Genomic DNA, 17280 nt, shown 5'->3' with positions numbered 1-17280 from the left:
GAGCTCACATGTAGGCATTGCCTCTGCACCAGCATCCGCTTCACCTTGCTGTCCCAAGATGTGTCTTACTGGGGCCCCTTCAGTCCTCTGCTTAATGGGCCATGGAACTGCCTCCTTGCCTTGCTGTGAGGCAATTTTCTCTTTGCACATTGCATCACTGGGCATGGTTTTTCCCTTTTCACCAGCCCTTTGCTGTGACTTAGAGCGCAATTTCTCCTCACACGGTACTGTTTCTTCTTTCGTGTTTTTTTTTTTTTTTTTTTTTTTTGACAAAGCAAGCAACATCATCAGGCTGTTTCTCTGTTTCTGTGCTATCTATTCAAGCCTGGTCTGCCTTCTTGTTCCTAGAAGACTCTGGACAACTGGGAAGCTGGCTTGTAGGATCAACAGCATAGAAATAAAACAGGGCTTATGGAGCTGAGGAGGCTTTTTCTGAAAATTTGGACTATTTAAACTTTGTATCCTGTCAAGAGCCTTAAGATGTCAACAAGAAATGTCCATACCTTTAAAGTGCCCTTGTCCTGTGGAGGGTCATGGGCCAAACTAAAGAAAGGCAGACTTCTGGCCTCCTTGATGTTCTTTGGAAAGTCTGATCTTTGAGTAAAATTAAAGCACAGTTATTGAATACAGATTTTTAAAATATTTTGACTTATCTTTCCTTAAGCAAGTGAAAATCCCCGCAACATTCTTAAATTGTAACAAGCTGATTGTATATCAGTACGTAGCATTTGATGAAGTGTGTCATTAAATGATGAGTTATGTTGAGAAATTGAGAGTACCTGTGCACTCTTGCTTGAAATCAACTAAACTAGTCTGAGAAAACTGTTAGTAGTTAAACTGCATCCAGCTCTGGATAGGCTCCTAAGTTTAAAACTGTGACCAGATAATAAGATTAAATAAATAATAGCAATTAACACCCCCCCCCCCCCCCAACACTAACGGACTTTGTTGCTTTGTCTTGTGGAGGTAGTGAAAATGAAACTGTTCTAAAACCAGAAATGTGTATATAAAAAGCAGGCATAAGATGAAAAGTGCTCATTAATATCTGTTAATGTAAAATATTTTGCACTGTTCAAGCTCTTAAACATTTGAAAATTAAGTTGTGATGCCTGTCTTTGTATTGGCAGAGTTTTTAAATTACTTAGTTTTGAACTGTTGTGGCAGTGTGACATAAATCCAGTCATCTTGGGGATATCACTATTCCTAGAGTGATGTTGCATCAAGAATGCCTGTATTTTGATTGTTAATATATATTACGGTCATTTGGGTGGTGTAGTTTGCAGAGAATAGTTCTGTGGTAGCTTTTGTGCATAAGCAAGTGCAGGCATTCACCATTTCCTTCTGGGTTGTTCAGAGCTGCTCAAGTCAGTGTTGGAGGACTTGGAGCACTGCTGCTTAAGCAGTTGGAGGTATTTTCTGAGGCAAGGCTGGACAGGAGAGCTGGGCTCCAAGAGAAACAGGGCTGGTGGCTCATCTCTGCTCTAATGGGGCTATTTTGATGTGGCACTGATGTCCAGCAAAGCCACACATGTGGCAGATCAGGGGTTCATTACCACATTTCATTTGGTGAATATGTGGCACTGTTATTTCCAGTCCCTGCAACTTTCTTTTGAATCCAGGCTCAGGACTGAGAGAGTCTCTGTGTTGTGAGCAGTAGGTGAGATTGGTGGGTGGGTTCTTGGGCTAAACTGATTCTGCTGCTTTCTGGAGGGTTAACCCTAAAGCATTTCAATTCAGCTTTACTTTTAGAGCAAGGCATAACTCCTGTGTCCTCAAAAAGGCTTTAATATTTCCTTTTGTCATGTCATTTCCTCCTTTTGGTAGAAGTTACAGTAGATAGCAAAATAAACTGCCCTTCATGCAAATAAAAGTGCTCCCAAGCTGTATTTTTCAGCTCTGATGTCAGCAATTCTGTCAGAGACCAGCGGGAAAGACTTTTTAATTGAAATAGGGACATTGTCTCTTCTTCTTCCATTTCATTTTCTGCAGGTGGAAGAAAGTTTTGGAAACCATACCCTATGGTTTTATTCTCAGTGCTGCTACTAATATCCTCCACGACCTTTGACAAATCTCTGCTCTGCTCGTTGTCAAAACTCCCAGAAAATAGCTTGGGGATATAAAACTGCACTTTCACATTGGTGTAGTAGTTAAGAATGATCCCACGACCTTTCTTACAGGCTGTTTCCCCTGCTTTAGGCTACTGCAAGTCATGTAGCCAAATAAATGTTATTTCAGCTCTGCCTTGTATCTGTGTAAATAGAAGTTAATGAGTTGCTGCATCTCATGGTTGGCTTGTGACGTGGAGGTCTCCAGAGGGAGGATGAGGAGAGGCTGCCATGGAAAGTCCCTGGCTGTTGCTAGGCAGCGCTGTATTTTAGCTTCCCTGTCCGAAAGTCTGCACTCATGTTTGGCAAGAAAAGGGGAGACTGAGGGATGGAAAACCATTCAAAGATGGCTTGACTTACTTTTTGTAAAACATGGCTCTACTGTGCTGGGTGCAGAAAGCACGTGGCTGCAAGTGAGGTGGAAGCAATTTGATTAAATAGAAAAATGTTTGATAACTTGCCTTCCATGTATTCATTCTCAGCTGCAGGATCGCGTGGCTGGCTTGCTCTCTTTCCCTCTCCCTGTTTCGGATCTTACTATGATGTGGGATCTGGAAGCTGTAAGAGTGCGACACAAGTGGTCTTTCTCTGCTTTTAGTCTAAGCGGAAATAAGACAACCTAGCAGTTCCAGGGAGCTTCATATGCTGAGGTTTATGCTCCAGTTTAACAGCCTGTGGATGAAGGGATGTCATGTTTTTATTTTTCTACTAAGTCTATCAAGAGAAGTGCCAGGAACAAAGAGGAAACACAAGAGGAACAAAAGTTGTTATGTAAGGTATCTTGCTCTTGCTGCACAGTGAAACCTTTGCAAACTGTAGTAGTAGTGTAACACTAGTAGTAAGATTCTCATATAATTAAAGCTTATCACAACAGCATCACTAAAAGAACACTTCTATTTTCTAACAGAAGAGTAGGACTTGGGATACAGCTGAGCACTTGAATTTCTCTCGGAAGAGTCTGGCTAGTTGTCCATCTACCTGCAGGCTTCAAACCTTTCATTCACTCTTTGGTGTCACCTTGTACCTTCTGTCTCTGTTGGTCCTCCCTATATGTTTTAATATAAGGCCAGGATGGGTAAATATCTTGCTGCCTCTGCTGATTTTAGTTGGGAAATGTCTTTTGTTGTACCCTGATGGAGTCATTGGGGTCCTGTGGGTGTGACCATGCTAGGCATTTCATCCCACTGGACTCTAATGGAAGGTGTTGTACTTGCTCCTTGGCCAACAGAGCTCTGTTTTTCCCCTTTCAGCAGAGGATTCAGTGGCACTGCTGAGGCAATACAGAATTTTGTGTCACAGCCTCACTTCATCCTGGGGGTTCAGCCAAGTACCACCATAAAGCTCAGCTTTGCAGTAGCCTGGGAAATCTGTGGGTCTCACCCAATGTCAAAAAGCTTGTAGTCATATGGGATGCAGCAGGGTATGTTCTGCTCTAACAGCATTCTTCCCCTAAAGGATGGGGCTCAAAATCACAAGTCCTGATTCTCAGTTTCATTGCTAAACCCGAAGTTGTCTTGCACATTTTATCCCACCACTGGGCTTGTGCCTTGAGCTATCTAACCTACCCTTCCTCATACCACTAGTCAACATTTCACAGCAGCTGGAAGAAGAACTTAAGGAAAGACCAAAACTTTGCAATACCTCACAGCTCCTCACTTTGCCCTTCCTTTCCCCCTGGGTTTTGTCAGTCCTACCAAAGACTTCTTCCTTCTCTCTTTTTCACTGTGTGGTTATGGGGGCCTTAAGAAAGGCAGTGACCTCACAGTAAACACCAGCCTTAAACTGTGGCTGCCTTGCAGCCTGGCTGGAGCTGAATCCTGTGATACTTTATAGGAATTCCCAGAATCACTTGGACAGCTGTGGGCTGGGCTAGTTCAGTTCAGCAGTTCCCTTTGTTTCCTGCCTGGTTTGTGCAAAGACCTTGTTTGGGTCCTTTTGGGTTAGAAACCTTGGAGCTGTGCTGCCAGGTCAGACCTGGAACCAGAGCAGTCAGGCATGGCTACTGTTGAGTCCTTTGAATAATGAGACAGCAGTAGGATTCACCTGTGAAAGGCTTAACAGAAAAAGGTCAAAATCCTTGCATCACCTCCCTTCTTCCCCATGCGTGGCTGGATAGTGAAATACACTGTCCTTGAGCCCCAAACTATTTATGTGAAAATTTCAAAGTGGGATGTGACTGTGCCAAGTTCTGGATTTTAGATCAAAGAGGCTGATGTGCGTAGAAATGCTGGGTGGATCTCTAACTCCCTCTCCAAGTTTTGGGCAGTAATGTGGATTGGGACTGCAAAGACGTGCTTATGGGATGTAGAGTGGCAGAGGGCGGTGGAGGAATGGCACTTCTTCCCACCTCCCAGCGGTACTTTCTACTGGAAAAGTAATAAATACTTTCACCCAAGCACTGACTTTAATTTTGGGGTGGTGCTTTTTCTTCTGAATTTTTTTAGAAGTTGTTTGTATGTTTTGGACTTTTTAAGCTTTTTGAGTTTCCAAGCCTCCCTGCACTGTGTTCCTTGTGCTAGAGAAAGCAGAAGGATAACAAACAAAGACAGAAAATGGAAAAGTCTCACTTTTTACCACTCTTATTGGTAAAATGGTGGGATGTTTTTCTACAGCCTTTAAGAACTTCATCTGAAAAATGCTTCAGTTGCTTTGTGAAAGCATGTGTGTGGGGAGTGTTTTCCCATACTTCACACAGCTTTCCAACTAGAGAAGTGTTAAAAAACAGAAGCTAGGAAAATATTTTTTTTCTTCCAAAAGCTGATGGAGAAGATTCTTCCTGACATGCTTCCCTTAACAGGTTTTTCAGTATGAAAATGTAGTTGAAATATTTCTTTAAATGAAAGAACTGTTCTGTTGAAGCCTTGTTTTCCACTTGGGAGTTGTTTTGTGACAACTTCTTGAGGGGTAAGAATGTTTTTATTTACTTGTCAGCTTTCAAAACACTGTCTCAAAACTAGGATAGAACTTCAACTCACTCATTTATTTCTGTAATTTCCCAGAATAATTGCTGGTTCAAGTATATCCTGTTTGCTAAGTTGTGTGGTTCATATTATGACAACTTTAATAACTCTTGCTATATATGGCAGAGATTTAGAACTGCAGGCAGGTGCTTTTACCTTGATTTTTTAAAAAAATTCTAAATAAATAGGCACAGTGGAAACATCTGTTAAATGATGGGAACATCCACATTTCCATGAAATAGACCATTTTTTCCTTTGGAAAATTCACCTGCTTCAGGGCACAGTCTAACCACTAATTGAGGGAAATTAAGAAGAAACTTCCTTTCAGGCAGTTGTTCTGTCTCTTTCCATGTGAAATTTCTTGTATGTCCTTTCAAAACCCAGGGTATCAGCCACTCTGAGGACTCTGTGCAGGCTGCGTGAGACAGTCTCAAATTAGGTTGATTACTTGCTGGCCACCTTTGGTAATTCTTAATCTTTCATATCTCACTTGACCATCCATCTTGTTTTAATGAAGTGTTGATTAAAAGGGACTCCTTACAATATCCCTCTTTCTGTTTGTTCATGCTATTTCTACTAATCCCCGGATTCTACTTCTCTTTCAGAAGATGCTGCTCAAGAAGAATTGTGGAGCGAAGACTAGAGTAATTAAAATTCGTGTAAGTTGCCCTTTGCTGGTGCAGTTCCTTCATCTTTCCACATATACCTAATGTGGTGATTCTCACTGAACATCTATGTCCAGAAGATGATTTCTGGAGATTTCCTGTGGGTTGATCAGCTGCATAACAGAAGTTGCTAGTGTGGAGTATAGAATGTAGTTGCAATTTAGGTTAGATGCTGACAAGGCTAATATATTGTCTTTTCCATTTTGGAGACTGTGATTTCAAAGCTTCCTTGGTGTAAAAGTCTACATCCCCTGCTATGAGCTCACACAGCATAGCTGTCTGGGAGGGTGTCATTTGGATCTTTCTTGACCAAGTGTGTTTGGTAGGGGTGAGAGGTCTGGTAGGTCACTGGGGAAAACGGACTGTACCTGCATAATACACTGGTGTTGGCAGAGCCAGATGGGATATGGGACTGGGTGATAAGAGCTACATTGCTTGGATGACTTTTTAGCTGGGATGAAGCTGCAGTGTCCTGAGCCTCTCCATGCCTGACAGCCTGCATCCTCTATAGATGTACTCAAGTCTTATACTTGTAGATTTTGTTGCCTGCACCTCAGAGTTGTCTTCAGCAGTGCATTCCTGCACTCATCAGCCAATCCCTGCTTCCTTTGTGGGTACCTTGTCTTTCTTTTGGTCAGTGCTGTATTTATCCTGGGCTGAATCAAAGAGAAATGTGACAAGTAGGTTGAAGGAGGTGATTTCCCCCCTCGACCCTGCTCTGGTGAGACCCCACCTGCAGTCCTGCGTCCAGCTCTGGAGTCCCTGATGGAAGAAAGACATGTAACTGTTTGAGCATGTCCAGAGGAGGGCTATAAAATTGTTAAGAGGACTGGAGCACTTTCCCCATGAAGACAGGCTGTGAAAGCAGGGGTTGCTCTGCCTGGAGAAGAAAAGGCTCCTAGGAGACCTTCTATCACCTTCCAGTACCTAAAGGGGGCTATGAGGAACCTGGAGAGGGTCTTTACACAGGGGCATGTAGTGATAGCACAAGGGGGGGGGGGGAATGGCTTAAAGCTGAAGGGCAGTAGATTTACATGAGATTTTGTGAAGAAATTCTTTACAGTGAAGATGATAGATGCACTGGAATAGATTGCCCAGAGAAGTTGTGGCTGCCCTATCCCTGGAAGACTAATTGTGCTTCTGAGCGACTTGGTCTAGTAGATGTCCTTCTGATGGCAGGAGCGTTCAAACTAGATGATCTTGAAGGTCCCTTCCAACCCAAGACATTCTGGGATTCTGTTTGTTTGTGATCTTGCATGTTGTCACCAAGGCAGCTGTACTTCAGCCCACATGATCCTCCATGTTTGTGATACACAAGCAAAAACAGATTAAGGGGAAGAAAACAAATATCCTTCATGATGAGGCTGCTGTTTTCACTGCTGTATTTTTGATAGCCTTGCAAGAGGGATGAATGACAGACCAGGATCCTTTCAAGGTTTTTATCTTGCCCAGCAGGCAATAGGAACGATACCTTTGTGTACCCAGAAGTGCTGCAGTTGATAAGCATGCAGTTGGGTGTCCTTGCCCATCACTGCTCTGGAAATGTACTTGATATCTGAGAGGAGGAGGAGCAGGCAGAGCCGGCTAGAACCTTGTGCAGAGCTGGGGGTGGTATTTTTCTGACTTCTCAAATGCCTTCTGTCAGGGCTCTTCAGTCCTGTCTTCCAGCAGCCCCACCATGACCCAGTACTTCTGATTGCACAATTAATCTTTATCTCTTATGTGCTTTCATGTGTTTCTGCCTGAATTGTTTTCAATATTTGTGTCCTTCTGTGCCCCACGAGCTCTCCCCAGACTGTGCCTGTCCTTCAGACCTGCCAGCTGTCTAATCCTGCTGCAGTGTTTCAGCACATCTTGTTTATCACCTTCCTTTATGCCTGCCCCGTGCTCTTTCACTGGGTTTTTTCTGGGTGTCTGTCCCTGGACACCAGCTATTTCCAGTGGTGCTTGGTGAAGGTTCTCTAGTCTGTTGGGTTTCAGTGATGCCTCAGTGGGATGTTTTCCTGACACCTTAAGCTCATTATTGTGGCCTCCTATTGTGCCCCTGGAGAATCTGAAAGGAGAATTATCCCTTTGCTCTTTAAGCCCACGTCAGCCTGCAGTAAAATAAACAGCAGAAACTGAGAGCACACTTCTCTGACAGATGGCACAAAATCCACTCTTCGCTGGCCACCCTTGCCAAGCTGGGACAGTGCCTCTCCACCTGAGGCACTTGTGGTTTCCATAATAGCATGTGATGCTTCACAGCCTCTTGCTGGTCTGTTGTGGTGGCAGAGCTGTTAAGTAAAGGTGTATTTTTGCCTCCATTTTTCAAGTGATTGTGAATGCCCACTTTTGTGTACCAAGCTGAGAAAGGAAGCAGCAGGTCCCTGGCAGAACTCTTTGTTGAAGTGCCTCCGCTCTGGAAACAGCTGAGAGAGGCCAATACTTCTTAAAGACAGTGCCATGCTCTCATCATATAAAGGGAAACCTCAGTCCAGCCAGCAGGGCATGCTTGGCATGGTATTCCTTCTCAGTGTTGCCCAGCAGCAGAACAAGAGGTAATGGGCACAAGTTGAAATGTAAGATATTCAGGTTGCCCAGAGAAATTGTGGAATCTCTGTCCATGGAAAGAGTCATGGTGTTCCAGGATGCAGTCCTGGGCAACAGGCTCCTGCAGACCCTGCTTGGAGGAAGGGGTTTGAACTCAGCTATCTCTAGAGCTGCCTGCCAACCTCAATCATTCTGTGATTTCTGGGTCTTGTCCAACATGCAGTAATGGAGTCAGAGCACACTAGGGAACTAAGTTCTATTGGAAGGACTATTCTGAGGCCCTCCTGAATGTGGTATTTTGCAAAGAGGCAAGGTGAGAGGCTTGGCTCTGTGTTGCTGAGGGTCTTGTGGCACAGGTTCATTGTTGGAACCTGTCCATTGTGATCAGGGCAGAAGAAATGAAGACAGATCTCGTAGTGATAGGTTGATGAGCTGTTACAGGAGGAACCAGGCAGCTGTCTGTGTGTCTGAACAGGAAACATCACCATGTGAACCACTTTGCTTATATCACTGTAGCCTTGATGCACAAGTGTTCCTGTTTCAGCTCAGGTAGAGTCTCTTTCTGAACTGAGATGGTCACAGATATCCAGACAGCATACAGCTGGATGAAGATGCACTGAGTGAACTAATCTGAGGAGCAGGGAGGCTATCTAATGGCTTGTGCCAGGGATTTGAAGGAAGGATCCTTGCTTTCTCCCTTCCGTTTTCCTGCTGCTGAATAACTTGTAGGAGAAAGGATCATGCTTATTCCATCTTGTTGAGGACAACTATGACAGTGACCTTCTAATATCATCACTGAAGCATTTCCATCCTGTTCTTGCTGAGATCAGCGTCTCATGTGGTTGCGAGATGATGCCTGCTTTTAAAAAATCCCTCCTCCTGGCTAAAACTTTGGTTGCCTTGAGATCTTGGGACTTTGCTGGTGTGTCAGGGTACAAGGTGTTGTTTTCTCATCTCATTATGGCTATTCCTTTCTCTGTCTTCTGCTGGAAGAGTCTCCCACTGGGAGGTGAGGCAGAGGGGCAGTGTCTTTGCCCTCTGGCATGGAAACACAGCTACAGCCTTTGGAAATGTCTGTGGTCCTTGGGAGTCTTTCTTAAGCAGGTGACCTGGATTGGGTTTTGCTGCTGTTTTGACACTAAGGTGTCACCTTGCTGTTGTTTCCTGTACTTAGGTTTCCCAAGGGCCAGCTCTGGTGGTGATCAGCTACAGCCTTTCCACTCACTCAGCAGTTCTTAAGTGGGATGATGGGATAGTGATAGTCTAAGAACTGAGACAGATTATGGAAGAGAGATTCTAACTTGCAGCAGCTCAGTTTGAAATGCTTTCAGGAATAGCAGCTGTGAGAGGTAGCAGCCTACAGTGAAGAGCAAATAATATTTAAAAAATCATGCTTCTGTTCCCACCCAGTAAAGGATAATGGAACAGAAGATTCATCCCCTGTGGGCAGGTGAGCAGAGATAAATTTGAGGTGACAGTGTATACACGAACTATGGATTTGTACGTAATAGGTAAATGTAGCAAAGCACATGCCACTGCAAGCTCAGGGGCAGTTGTTGGCCTGTGTGGATGTTGCACATGAGCTGGGCTGTGTGAGTGTGCAGACCTGGTCCCTGGTGCCCCAAAGTGTCAGCCAGTGTCATGTCTGTAACTGGCAGCAAGGCACTGGGAGAGTGATACACACTCATTGAGGGTATTTTAGTGTCCAGAGTGTGTTTGTGTGGCGAGGTGTGTTTTGCAATGGAGATGCTTCCTTGGCAGTGGAAGGAGGGTGACTGTGTGACCATGTGCTCGTGGGGTGTAACTGCCTCTGCCCTAGACCAGGCTTGGCCAGCTCAGAATGCAGAGAGCTGTCTTCCAGTGTATCTAAAATACCACCAGTCTTCAATTCTCCAGGCCACCTTGGGATGAGGGTTAAAAGTCTGTCATTTATTCCTGTTTTTCTTCTTCCTTGACGAACTTCTACATGCAGTCTCTGAATGGGATTAGTGGAGCTGGGTTTATCTTAACAGCAGTAGGTGGGTAGAAGGAACCCAGGGGCTTACAAGTTGTGTCTCAAGGATCTTGTTGGGGCTGGCAGAAAGGAAAGAAGGATTTCAAGGCCAATCTGATAACCTGACTGATCAGAGAGATGTTTTCTGCTATGTAAAAATAAGAATTTTAAATCGGAACATAAACCTCTTGTGCTCTTGCATTGATCTTATCAATGTTGAGAACGCCCTCTGCTTGGGCGGGGGCCAGATCCCTCGAATGACTTTCCTGTCTCTTATCTCTTACTCTGCACCCTCCCTAAAAGGCCACTGCAGAAACATGCTGACTTTTCTTCTCCTAAAACAAGGGACCTTTTGAGCTTGGAGCTGAGCAGGAGATATGCTGGCCAGAGCCTTCTGGGCAGATGCCTGAGCTATTCACAAGTGCATGGCATACCAGGTGACAGAGCAGTATTGGTGCAAACCTCTGGTTCTGGCTGCTCACCACAAAGTAAAGATTTCTAAAAAATCAGGATGTTCAGTGTGTGTGTGCATATATATATATATTATTTAAAACACAGATATTCCCCCTTCCATCACAGGCTCCTAAGGAGCTGTGCAAGCATTTAGCATTGGGTGCATATAAATAAGCAGATAAATACCATGATTGCAATTTCAGAGTGAGTTATACTGAGAAACCAGCAGAAAGTGTGACTCACCTGAAGAGAGATAGGATGAGGAGAACTTCAAGCCATGGTTCTAGAGCTGTGTCTTTATTCATACTGTATCATGAGTATAAACAGCTGGGGCATCTCAGGCAGCAGAAATCCCAAACTGCACCTTGCTGACAGTTTCCCAAACCTTCCTGGTTGTTTCTAGTACATGACTAAGTGTCTAAAGCTGATCCTGATCTTACAATCAACAATGGCCTTCCTGGCCAATCACAACCTTGGATTACTTTATGGTCAGAAGCCCCTCATGGAGATTTTGGCCTTCTAGTTTCCCCAGTGGTGTCTTGTCTCCAGTTGATGGGCATGCCTCTGCTGAGCAAAACAGAGAAGGCCCTCTGTTAAGTGGGAACATGAATATCCCTTTGAGTATCCTATGCTTCTCCCAACCAGGCCACTGAACTGTCTCCTGGAGATGATAGTTGGTCCTAGAGAACCTCAGTCCTTGTTCTGAACAATTCCTGACAAAAGACTTTGTCCAGAGTTTCCTTAGTGTGGGGAAGGGTCCAGTGTAGCCAAGGGGGGAATGCCTCTGTCTGTTAAAAACTACTCCAAATATCTGGCTTTTACTGGATTTCATGGCAAAGGCTAACCAGCCTTTAGCCTGCCTATAGAAGGTAGAAGTGGGACTGTGATGTCTCTCTTCTGTTTCCTTAAGGATAAGAACTTTTATTGCTTCCTGCTTTTCATAAATTCCTGCCACATATGCCCTTGCACCTGTTGGATTGTGTAAGTGCCCACAGAACAGACTTTGTGGAATAACCAAGAGCTCTGTAATCCACACAGCACCATGAAAGTAGCAAGTGGCTGATGAGTGAGGGGGCTGACTTCCTATTTTCAGCACTGTTCCTGCTTTGTGGTCTGATGTGGTTGTGGGTCTGGTTTAAGAATAGGAGGAGGTGGGGAGTGGTAGAAACAAGGTGCAACTCAGTTGCTTCTGGGAGAGCCTTGTGTGTCAGTGGTGGCTATGGCTAGTGGCACTGTGTGGTTCAAGGGAATGGAAAGTGGCAAGACATGCTTCACAGAGGGAGAGTCAGATTTAATGACATCTGGGTGATGGAGCAGAGAGAGAGATATGTAGGGGATGGCACAGGGTCACAGAGAGCCACTGTTTTCTGTCAGAGCTTCAAGTCCAAGATGGCTGATTAGGCACATCTGCTCACTGCATCCAGGCCCACTGTTCCTGCACCCTTTTTGTTCGTGTGGCTGTGGGAACCTGGCCCCTGTTGCCTCCCCACTCCCTACAGCTGTGATCCTCTTTTCCCACACACCTCTTCCATAATACACCCACTTCTTGCACTTGGCTTCCACAGCTGGGGTGGTTTGTCCAGAGGCAAGTGCACTATGTCAGCTTGTGTATTCAGCCTGCTCATGCCAGGCTAATTAATCCTCACTTTGCAGGTTTAATTTGTGTACTCTTCAAGTTGAAAGCAGCGTGCTGCTCTGTGCCAGCCTGCCTGGCCAGAGGGAATCTGCTTGCCCTGGCCTCATGCAAACTGGAAGCTGCACATGCCCAAGTACGCACCACGTGCGGGCTCTGTGGGAAGCATGGTACCTGGGGCTCCTGGCCCCAAGGGAGGAGGACTGTGAGGCAGCTGGTGTGATCTCTCTGAGAGGAGGGTTTTCCTGCTACACAGCAAGGGCTGGAATGGGGAGGGTGGAGAGGGAGGAGAGGGTGAAGTAGTGTCATCTGTATACATACCAAAACTAAGGATGCACTTGAAGATTTAGGGCCAGATTGTGCCTTGCCCGTGTCTGTTTGTTTGGAGCTACTCTTGTGCCTGCCTCTTCTCCTGTTCAGGCACATGCAGACCCTGCAGTATTTGCAGGGACTGCTGCAGGTATGCAGGAAGCACAGGCAATTTCTTACCAGAAGAAAAAAAAGTGGATGCAAGACACAGCTTACTAGTAGGGAAATAAATATGGGTTCATTCAGTTGTTCCTCAGGGATTTGTTTTGCTTTCAGAGCATGATCTTTACTGAGACCCTGGAGTGGTGAGTTCCCCAGCTTGGCCAGGGAGCAACAACAGACTGCCCCTCTGAATGACCCATCTGTCCCTTTTATTTGTGCAGCCTCTTTCCTTCAGGTTGTCAGGCAGGCAGAATCAAAGCTTGTAGTCAGCTTTGTCAAAGACGTGTCTAAAGATGTGTGAGAGAGGAGAAGAAAGGCTTATCATGCTGGTGCCAGCAAGGACCCAGAGCTGAAACTGGCTGTTTCTGCTTTTGGGCAGATGACCAACAAGCATCTGCTAGGCCTTTTGAAGTACCTTCCAAAAAGGTTCAGTGTTGTCTGTCTGGTGGCACCTCTGTAAGTCTGGTAGTTGCCACCTGACAACTCTGCACACACATTTGCAAATGTTTGATTTTTTATAATTTTTTTTTAACCTTTGTAAGAGGAACAGTGATGCGTTTGTAAACCATTGAACTGTGCTTTGCAATGTGGTGGTATGGAAAGAAATCGGTGTTAGGCAGCCTTATGTTGGTGGTGGCAGACAGGTCTTTCAGTCTTTTAGGGGATGGTGATGAAAAACATAAGAAAACAGTGCTTACTGCAAAGTTTTGGGTTCCTTGTCAGAAAAACCTTCGGAGATGATCTTTTTTTTCTTGGAAGAGAAAGGAAAAGAGTAGTCATAAAATGAAGCTTTGGCATGGTCTATTTTTTAACTATTCCTTGAAATTAAATTCTATATGAACCTGGGAGTGGAGGACAGACTTTCAGGAGAAGGAGTTTGCCTGTGTAAAGTTCTTCCTTGAGCTGCTCCAGGTCTGTGACTGGAATAAATTGTTAGAGGCCCTATCAGAGTTAATGAATAAGCAGTTAAATGTGAATTGTTGCTCCACTGGAGGAGCTGGTCCTGTTTGCCAGCAACTGTTTCTTGAAAACTGCCTGAAGCAAGACTGTAATTGAAAAGAAATCGCCTCTCATCCAAAGGTTGAAACACCTAGAAGTTAATTAATTCATCCCAGCTGCCTGGCTGTGGTGTACTGTTGTGGCTTAACCCCACGATGAAGTTGCTAACTTGCTACCCTCATGGGATGGGGGAGAGAATTGGGAGGGTGAATGTGAGATGGCTTGTGGGGTGAGATAAAGTTGATTTAATAGAGAAAGCAAAAGCTGCATGCAAGCAAAGCAAAACAAGGAATTCATTCACTGCTTCCCATGGGCAGGCAGGTGTTCAGCCACCTCCAGGAAAGCAGGACTGCATTTGGGAAGGCAAAATACCAGCTTATGCCATCATATGGTATGGAAAAGTCCTTTGTCCACTTTGGGTCAGATGTCCTGGCTGTTTCCTTCCCAGCTTCTCATGCCCTTCCAAACCTTGCTGTCAGGGCATGAGTAACTGAGAAGTCCTTAACTTAGTATAAACACTGCTTAACAGACTGATATTTTTAGTTATTTCTGTCACCATTATTCTCATGCTGAATCTAAGCCATAGGCTACACCAGCTACTAGGCAGAAAATAAATTTTATCCCAGCAGAAACCAGGACAGGTATGTATTATGCTTTCGAGAAACTGAGGCAGAGATGTTGAGAAGTGGTCTGGTCAGAATCATGTTTGGAATTACAGATGTAACTAGGAGTATGCATGTGGGGCCCCTTCCCTTGCTCACAGCTGATGGCTTCACACATCAAAGTTAGAGTGAAGAAGTTGATTTCCTAACACTTAGAAGGGGTGAGAGGAAGGAGGACAAAGTGGAGTTAAATCAGTGTACCTGTACATGTTCCTCTGTGGAGTCTGATAGCCTTTACTCTTTCTGTGCCCTGCCTGAATATTGGTGCTACCTCTGACTCTGCCTACTCCTGGGGAAGGCAGCTGTCTCACAAACAAGCAGCATCCCAGGCAGGCATCTCTCCTTGCCAAAACTATCCTGGGGATTTATTCCTTTCCACACAGGGTGGTGGTGGGAATCGGATGCGCCTTTACAACTTGCAATTACATGGTGCCTTTCATCCCAAAGGACTTTTAAGAAGTGAGTCTGCAGACTGCAAAGGGATCATTCACCCACCACTGGAAGGCAGCATCCTTTAAACGGAGCTCAGCAGCATTTCCCAAACACTGGGGCCCAAGAGTAGGAAAGAAGGGACTCCTGTGCTGGATTGGCCTTGAGCTGGGTTGGCAGAGTGCACAAGCTGATCTGATTTTGAATCCCACCAGGATGCTAGAGCTCTTAAGAAAGAGGACCAAAGAGTCCTCTTAATTTTCCATCACCCCTAGCACAACACTCCCTTCAAAGATGTTGTGTTGGGTAACTGCATTTCCCCCCTCCTTATGGGGATTGTCATTCCCACAGCTGAAAGCTCACTTGGACCTGTGCTTACTTTGGCTTTGTCTGAAGAGGAGTACCGTGATTCTGTGGAATCATGAGACCAAAATCATGTTACTGTCTGCATTTGGGATATTCTGCCAGACTTCATATGAAGTAAGGAACCTGTTTCTAGGAGAAATATGGCTTCATATGAATAGATTTAGCTTTATATATTTGTCTTCTTACTATATATTCTTTCCTTGCTGAAATGTACAGTTATGTTACAGATGGGTTTATGGAACGGTTGTGCATTTGTCTGTTTTCTGAGAGCTGTTAATATGTTTTAAATCTGTATTTCTTCTGTGATGTTTTATCTTACTGGCCTTCTTTGAGGTACCTCCCTTCACTCACTATATTTAGGTGTGCTTCTTTGTTAATACGCTTCACATGTCTTTCAAACCTGGTTATTTATTTGCCCCCATGTTTAAAGGTGATAATGCTTTTGGTGAGAACAGTTCATGTTGGCAGGAGTGTACATGTAGGCACATGTACATAGGTGAAGAGGCATCCTTGACCAAGGTGGTCTGTGCAAAGTTACTTGAAACGTGTAAGACGAGTTTACTTCCCTTAGGAGTTCATCTGACTCAAATAAGGTGTGCAGTGGGGCAGTGTGGGTATCTTCAGGTGCTGGAACTACCTTGTGTTCTGGGCAGTTGTACGAGTCGATGATGAGCTGTGGTGCCTTAGACCAGCCCCTGGATGCTGTGGAGTTCCAGCCCTGCATGGCTTGAATTAGTTTACAAGCAGGCAAGATTTGTATGAGTGGAACAGCCCTCCTTGTGATTTCCAAGTCAGGAGGTGTCTGTGTGTGCCCAGAGGGATGTGGACAAGTGACCCGGGAAGTGCCTGTTTACTGGGGAGAACCTGAGGTGTGTGAGGGCAGGTGAGTATGTGCAAGTGAGCACGTGTGTTTGACAGAGTATATGTCTGAGCCTGTGTGCTCTCCTGTGGCAGCCCAGTGAGTCTGACTTGGGCCATTCTCCAGCTGTGTAAATACATTGCTTAGCAAATTGAGGGCTCTGGTTAATGATTTCCATTAGCACAGGGCCCATATTAGGCTCCGTTCTGTGAGCGGTACCCAGCTGTCTGAATGCCATTAGAGTGAACACATGAGCCTTTAATGTCAAGTGCGTATTGTTTGTGCTCTGAGGAGCCTCTGCAGGAGCTGCCCTGGGGTTGCTCACCAGGGGCTGTCAGGCAGGTTTATGGCAAGCTCCCTGGGGACCTGCTGTTGCAGCAACAACTCTTAACACCCTTCCCTAGTCAAAGCAAAGTCCCAGGCATGGTGTGCCCAAGGAGAAGGGCATGCTGGCTAGGATGCTTGCTTGGGAGGCAGCTGGCCCAAGCAACAGGGTGGCAGGAACGTGTTCCCCTCTCTGGCAGCTGGCTCTATCTGTTTTTGTTCTGGCAATACATCTAACTGAGCTTTGCCTTGTGCTACTCATCAGAACCAGACCACCACATGCTGTGATCCCAAATGGTGTCTTGGACTAAGCCAGATCAGGCCTGGTCATCCCTAGGGCTGGGTATGAACTCCAATCTAACACTGCTCCTCTGCAAGAAGAGAATTGAGGGATTTGGAGGTTTCTTACCTCCAGCAAGGGTGGTACCAGAGGTGCTGCTCTGTCAGTCGGGGAAGCAGGTACATGAGGATGCTGTGTTGCTCAGGGTTATAAAGGAGTGCACATTGGTCAGGGTGTTGCTGTGGATGAGGGCAGTCAGGTTACTGCCTCTCCTGTGCCTGCCTGCAGTGGGCCACTGGCCCTTCCTCACTCTGCCCTTGTTTGCTGTTGTTGAGAGCCAGTGGTCATCTTGTGGCTCCGTGAGAGGTGCAGGATGAAGAGGCAGGATTGGCTGCATTTTGAGTCTCACTGGCAGCTGCCTGACTACCTGTGAATCTCGGCGTCTTCCTCTGTCTTCTCACATCCCTGACCTTCAACCTCAACCCTTGTTCTGTGCCCATCGTCCTGGCAGTGTCCTGGGAAGGCTCTCTGCCCCACACATTGCCCCCA

At 45.5% G+C, this 17280-nt stretch overlaps 1 protein-coding gene across 6 annotated transcripts in view; it reads left to right on the top strand.

The window, feature by feature from the left end:
* LOC136286649 (uncharacterized) overlaps positions 1-17280 on the top strand; it is a 105883-nt gene that overhangs the window by 37925 nt on the left and 50678 nt on the right. The window contains exon 4 of one of the 6 annotated variants that reach the window (XM_066178453.1): positions 5674-5724. The exons of 3 other annotated variants lie outside the window; for them this stretch is intronic. In XM_066178453.1, the coding sequence (XP_066034550.1) occupies positions 5674-5724 (51 nt within the window). Of the gene's footprint in view, positions 1-1989; positions 2060-5670; positions 5725-17280 lie in introns of those variants that run through there. 2 more of the 6 variants (XM_066178452.1, XM_066178457.1) reach the window with 2 other exon arrangements.

The sequence above is a fragment of the Chamaea fasciata genome, unplaced genomic scaffold (genome assembly GCF_029207755.1).
Source record: "Chamaea fasciata isolate MVZ Bird 193981 ecotype frontalis unplaced genomic scaffold, bChaFas1.0.hap1 SCAF_3, whole genome shotgun sequence".
NCBI classification, from domain to species: Eukaryota; Metazoa; Chordata; class Aves; order Passeriformes; family Sylviidae; genus Chamaea; species Chamaea fasciata.
The sequence above is the reverse complement of the archived record's forward strand: the minus strand, read 5'-3'. Positions and strand labels throughout refer to the sequence as shown.